This window comes from Salvia hispanica, chromosome 6 (assembly GCF_029641045.1).
Source record: "Salvia hispanica isolate PSC_SH4W2 chromosome 6, Shi_PSC_v1, whole genome shotgun sequence".
NCBI lineage: Eukaryota > Viridiplantae > Streptophyta > Magnoliopsida > Lamiales > Lamiaceae > Salvia > Salvia hispanica.
The window spans coordinates 10,431,283-10,437,034 of record NC_142697.1 but is presented as its reverse complement, the minus strand read 5'-3'; the positions used below and the strand labels follow the sequence as shown (position 1 = coordinate 10,437,034).

General features: G+C 33.3%; 1 protein-coding gene across 1 annotated transcript; it reads left to right on the top strand.

Annotated features, from left to right (window-relative positions):
* Window positions 1–1,834: 1,834 nt before the first annotated feature.
* On the top strand, window positions 1,835–5,219 carry LOC125203357 (ubiquitin-conjugating enzyme E2 variant 1D). Its single transcript, XM_048101683.2, has 4 exons — window positions 1,835–2,018; window positions 2,897–3,036; window positions 3,571–3,696; window positions 4,800–5,219. The coding sequence occupies exons 1-4, from the start codon at window positions 1,985–1,987 to the stop codon at window positions 4,938–4,940; spliced, it is 441 nt and encodes a 146-aa protein (XP_047957640.1). The 5' UTR covers window positions 1,835–1,984; the 3' UTR covers window positions 4,941–5,219.
* The last annotated feature ends 533 nt before the right edge of the window (window positions 5,220–5,752 follow it).

Here is a 5,752-nt window from a genome sequence, read left to right as displayed (position 1 = left end):
TCATTTATCAAATAATTATTTTTGGATATACCAACTCATTATGTGGTATGTCTAGACTAAAGAATTTTTTTGTCCAGTATTAGTAGTAATGAACCATGAGCTTTGAACATTGAAAGATGAACTTTCTTAATGAGTTTAAAGATAAACTTATTTAGCCTAATTGAAAAGACAAAAGAAAGACATGAGTGCGGTATATTGCTAACTATTTAAATTGCTAATTCTGCTAACTTATCAATACGGCGTATTAAAAATGTCAATATGGTGACATCAAAATGTCAAAACATAATGTCAACACATTATATTGAAGTTCAACAAAATTATGTGTTGACATTTTAATGTCATCGTATTGACATTTTTAATACACTTCATTGATGAGTTAACAAGTTAGCAACTTAAGAAAGTTAGCAATTGATTACATCACAAGAAAAACATAGTCAAAATAATTAATTTATTTTATGTTCTATTTAAAGACCGTCAGAAATGGAATTCCCTTTTATAAATAGAGCTCTGATTAACCAACACATTAAACTTGCACTTAACAAATGAATCATCCAAGGCCCAAAATGCATACTTTTTCATGAAAATGCAGCGGAAAAATTACCACACTCCATATTTAGGACCTATACTTATCACGACGAACGTTTGCGGTCCCTATACTTACAAAATATCATTTGCGGTCCTTATACTTGTACTTATGCACGTTTTTAGGTTCTTTTCACTTTTTGATCTTTTTTTGGACAAAAATACCCCCAAAGAAAAAATTTATACACTATTTTCTCTCTTTCATCCTCCTTCTTTCTTTTTCCTTTGTCTATAATAAAATTAGAACTAAAATTATGGGTTTGTTAATCTTATTTCCGTGTATTCTGTTAAATTTTTTGAGAAATTTAATCATATGATAAATTTTATATTTTCACGTCATTTTTCTTCATCACACTAGACTAGAGTATTTGTGATTATGCTTCAAATGTGGAGTATTATAATTAATGATCCCGTAAATAAAAGATTAAAAATTTGAACGACGAATTTCAACAAGTGAATATTTGAATCTAATCAATCGTAAAGTGAGGAATAATAAGCGATAAATGGAATGTATGAAATTATGGTAATTTTGGTTGTGTGTATTTAGCAAGTGCGCAGCGCCCGCGACTTATGTGGGTTCTCACATTAGAAATTTCTCTTCGCAATTCTAACAAAATAATGTAAAATAAACTTCTTAGCTGAACATTTGATTTGTCTAATATCCTTCTTCAAATATAATCTCAAATTTTGTTGTAAGTATACAAGTCATTTACAAAAAGAAGAAAGAGAAAATATGAAGACGAAAGAAAAATGAGAGAAAATAGTACTCCCTCCGTCCCGCTTAAAATGACACGTTTTCCTTTTTAGTCTGTCCCAATTAAGATGACACATTTCCTTTTTTGGTAACTTTCTCTCTCCAATAAATACACTCAACCACTTTTTCTCACTACTATTAAAATATTCATCTTTCTTTATCTCTCTACTTTAATACTTCCACCCACCTTCTCTCTCTTCAATTAAACATTTTAACTAATAACTCCTAAAATCCCGTGCCGGCTAAGCAATGTGTCATCTTAGTCGGGACGGAGGGAGTAATATATAAATTTGCCCTTCATTTATTTGGGGGTATTTTTGTCCTTAAAAATGTCAAAAAAAAGAAAAAAACCTTAAAACGTGTATAAATACAAGTATAGAGACCGCAAATAATATTTTGTAAGTATAGGGACCGCAAACGTGCGTCGTAATAAGTATAAGTCCTAAATATGTAATTCACTCTTTATTTAATTCAACTTATTCTCACTTCGCTTTATTCCCATTCCCTAATTCCCTTCCAGTCTTTTTAATGCCTCAATTCAATCTCGTGTCTTCGATTCTCTCTCTACACGCCTGTCTCTTCCCTCTCTATCTCTGATCGAATCGATTGTGCTCAGAAACCCTAGCGCCCGATCCACGCCATCACACCATGACTCTTGGCTCAGGAGGATCCAGTGTCGTGGGTATTTGTCCTTCCTTCTCAAAATTTATAGCTTCAATTCTCTTTATACTGCCTGTATTGCTTTGTGATTGGTACATGAATTATTTGTTGTTTCTTTTTATGTTTTGTTTCAACCTTACAATTTAATTGCTAATGTGGAAACCATGGGGCATCGTGTTGTGTGTAATTTAGTGTTTTATGTGATGGAAAATCGATTGTATTCAAGGGTTAACCGTTGAATCTCAATGAAGAGATATTCCTGCTAGTTTGATTATCGAAGGTTAATTTGGTGTTTTGTTATTGAATCATTTCATGTTTTCCATATATCTAATGTGGTTGGTGCATTCTTATGTGAAAAGAGGCGTTTCTTTGTTCAGATCTTTTAGTTCGACTGTTGCACTTTTCATTTCATATTTATTCGTTTTGTTTACTTTCCAGTTCTGTGACCTAACTACATGATTTAAATAAAAAAATACCATTTAGGATGTTGCAGGTCATTTCGAGTTCAGTTTTTTTCAAATAGATTAATTTAGTATCTTATGATGGCTCAGTTATTTTACTTTCAAGTGGATGATCAAATAGGCTAGATTGTATGGTCAATTTCTTTTCCCGATTGATATATGTCGTTTTGAGTGTGATGGCCTTAGTTATAATGTAAAACTGCAATGTTATATGTCCTAGATGATATAATCAATTTAATTTGTTATGGTTTGTCGCAAGTTGGTTTCCACTAACTTTCTTGTCATACTGTGCAAGCTATATATTGAATGCATGGCATTGGTTGAGCATGAATGGGTGTACAATGAAATTTTGCTAAATAGCCTGAGTCCCTATGGCACTGTCAATGATGACTTGTTGATTGCTTCATGTAAAATCTCAATTAATTTGCTTTTCTTTCAGTCCCTAGAAATTTCAGGTTACTGGAAGAACTTGAACGTGGAGAGAAGGGAATTGGGGATGGTACTGTGAGCTATGGAATGGATGATGGTGATGATATTTACATGCGGTCTTGGACAGGAACCATCATAGGTCCACACAATGTAAGCATTCCCTCTTTATCTATACGCTGACAGGTTGTGTAGTTACAAAGTTTTAATGGGCATCTCTATGGTTTGATCTTAATATTTGTGCTTCAGTGCATGCCTTGGACGAAGTTTTAAATTTTGTATTTGTTCATACTTTTCACTTCTATACCATTTGTAATATTTCTTACTTCCATATACTTTTCCCCCATGTCAGTTTTTTTAAGTTATTCTGTGCTGTGCTGTGTATCGCAGCAATTGCTCTCAAATGCCACCATGCACCGCAGGCTTTGTTTAGGTTCCTTAAAAACTGCTGATAATTATTAACTTGTCATGATATTGAATTATTGATGTCTGTTTAGTTCCTATAGAACTTTAACGTTAGGGATGTCTATATTGATGACAGTGTCAATGTTCCTTGGCATGACTTTGTACGTTAGAAACTTAGAATGTATAGCACCTGCATCTTTAGTAGAACTGTGAACATTTGTTTTGATCGACTGTCTCCTGAAATGTACATCAGTAAGTGTTCCGTGCTACTTTCTTTTTCAGTCTGTACATGAAGGGCGTATATATCAGCTGAAGCTATTCTGTGACAAAGATTATCCAGAGAAGCCTCCAAGTGTTCGTTTTCATTCCCGGGTTAACATGACTTGTGTAAACCATGAAACTGGTGTGGTATGAACCTATTTTTATCTTGAACAGTTACCTTTTTAAGTAATTTTTGTATTTGCATTTTCAGCTATTGAAAGTAAATTAAATCTAATACTTCTTGTGTTACTCGCACTTTTCTATTTCGGCTCGTCCCAAACTGCTCACACTATTTCTATTAAGCAATAGGGTATTTAATGAATATATTAGAGTTAATTAAGTGTTCCCTTATTAAGTTAGTTCACATTACACTAATACTATTTTAATTACATTAAATCAATCCTAAATTTACGATCTAAAATGAAAAGTGCAAGGAACATGGGACGGATGGAGTACTATGTTTTATCCCTTTTTTGCTATATACCTTGAATAACTATTAATGCATCAGAAAAATCTGATATTGCTCTGCAGGTCAATTTTTATCAATTTAATTGACTCCTCCCACCTCTCAACTTCCTTAAATTGACAAGGAACAATCCACTTCACATGCTGTGCACCTTCATAATAAAGTCTTGAATTAATATTAACCTTTTCGATGTTGAACAGTTCACTTTTTCTTTCAAATATAACTCTATGAAATATGTTTATACTTGTTACATGAGTCCTGTGAGACTCTGTTTTCCTCCTTAGATGATTCATGATTGTTTATGTTGCTTAGTAAGTTTAGATATCAAGGAAGGCAACAATGAATCAATTGGAGTTGTAGAATAAAATAGAAAACACCTACCATGCTTTAATAGAGTTTCTGGTCAATTTCTATGTATGATTCTATAGAAAAAATTCAGATAATTTCCTTGTTTATTTCATTTTCAGAATTGCATATCTTCAATTCTCTTGACAATGAAACAAAATGAAATTGACTACTTAAACCTAGTCATTCTACTGGTTTTCTATTGTAATTGTTTAATGCATCTACCAAACACACCACAGGTTAATCTGATGTTAAGGGTGAATTTTTTAGGGATGATGGATACTTTCATGTAATGCATTTGAATGTATTCCCCAACCAATTTCTTGTTATTGGTAATGATGCTGATGGTTAAGAGATGAGTCAAGATGACTGATATTTTTGTTACTTGACTAGAATAAGATATGCATATGAAATAATCTGAGATGTTTATGGCTTTTAGGTGGAACCAAAGAAGTTTTCGCTCCTATCAAATTGGCAGCGTGAGTACACAATGGAAGATATACTGACACAGCTGAAAAAAGAGATGGCAGCGACTCATAACCGTAAGCTGGTCCAGCCTCCGGAAGGAACCTATTTCTAGTATAAAGATGTAAAGGTCTTCATCGACCGCAGTCATGGTTGATATTGTTTGAGAATGCTCCCGTCCTATCAAGTCTATTGGGCCATTTGCTGTTGTACTTGCTGTGTACTATGTTGTTGGGATGTTTGGTTGATGGGATTTTATTTGTGTGACAATCATTTAGAACCATATCAAAATCGGCTTAATACATTCATATGTTACTTATAGAATATTAGTTACCTTGATATTTGAATATTTATGCTAGTTTTATTTGGCCTAATAGATCTTGAGTTTTATGCATTGATGTCGTTATGGTTTTTGTTATGGTCCCTGTTTCGTTAATATGGAATTATTATGTTAATGTGTATGTTTTAATTATATTTTTACTTAGCTATTCTGTGCTCGCAAGAATTGGTTTTAATAAAACTTTTGGATATTCTTCCGTTAATGAATCTATGATATCTGTACAGAGTGATGAAAAAGTTATATGTCAGCTCATAAGAGTTCGCTTTGGGAGCCATGTTTAAGATGTCAAGCAGGGGCTTCATGGTGGGTTGGCGCAGTCAGTCCCACCAGGCGAACTCACCTGGAACTTGTTCGACAAGATACAAGATTTCTACTTTGCTAATCGTCAGGAATACCTCAGTGATAAGTATGCTGATTAGAGGTCTTTAATTGGTTGTTCGATTGATTACCTTCTCCGCTCAATAAGTTGTTCCATAAACTCTTTTCTTCTGCCTTGTTCTTGTTGAATTAAGGACGGGAGCTTCGGATTTTTAACCTTTTATAAGTAACTTCTTTATCATTATTCCCAGAACAAAAGAAAAAAGAGA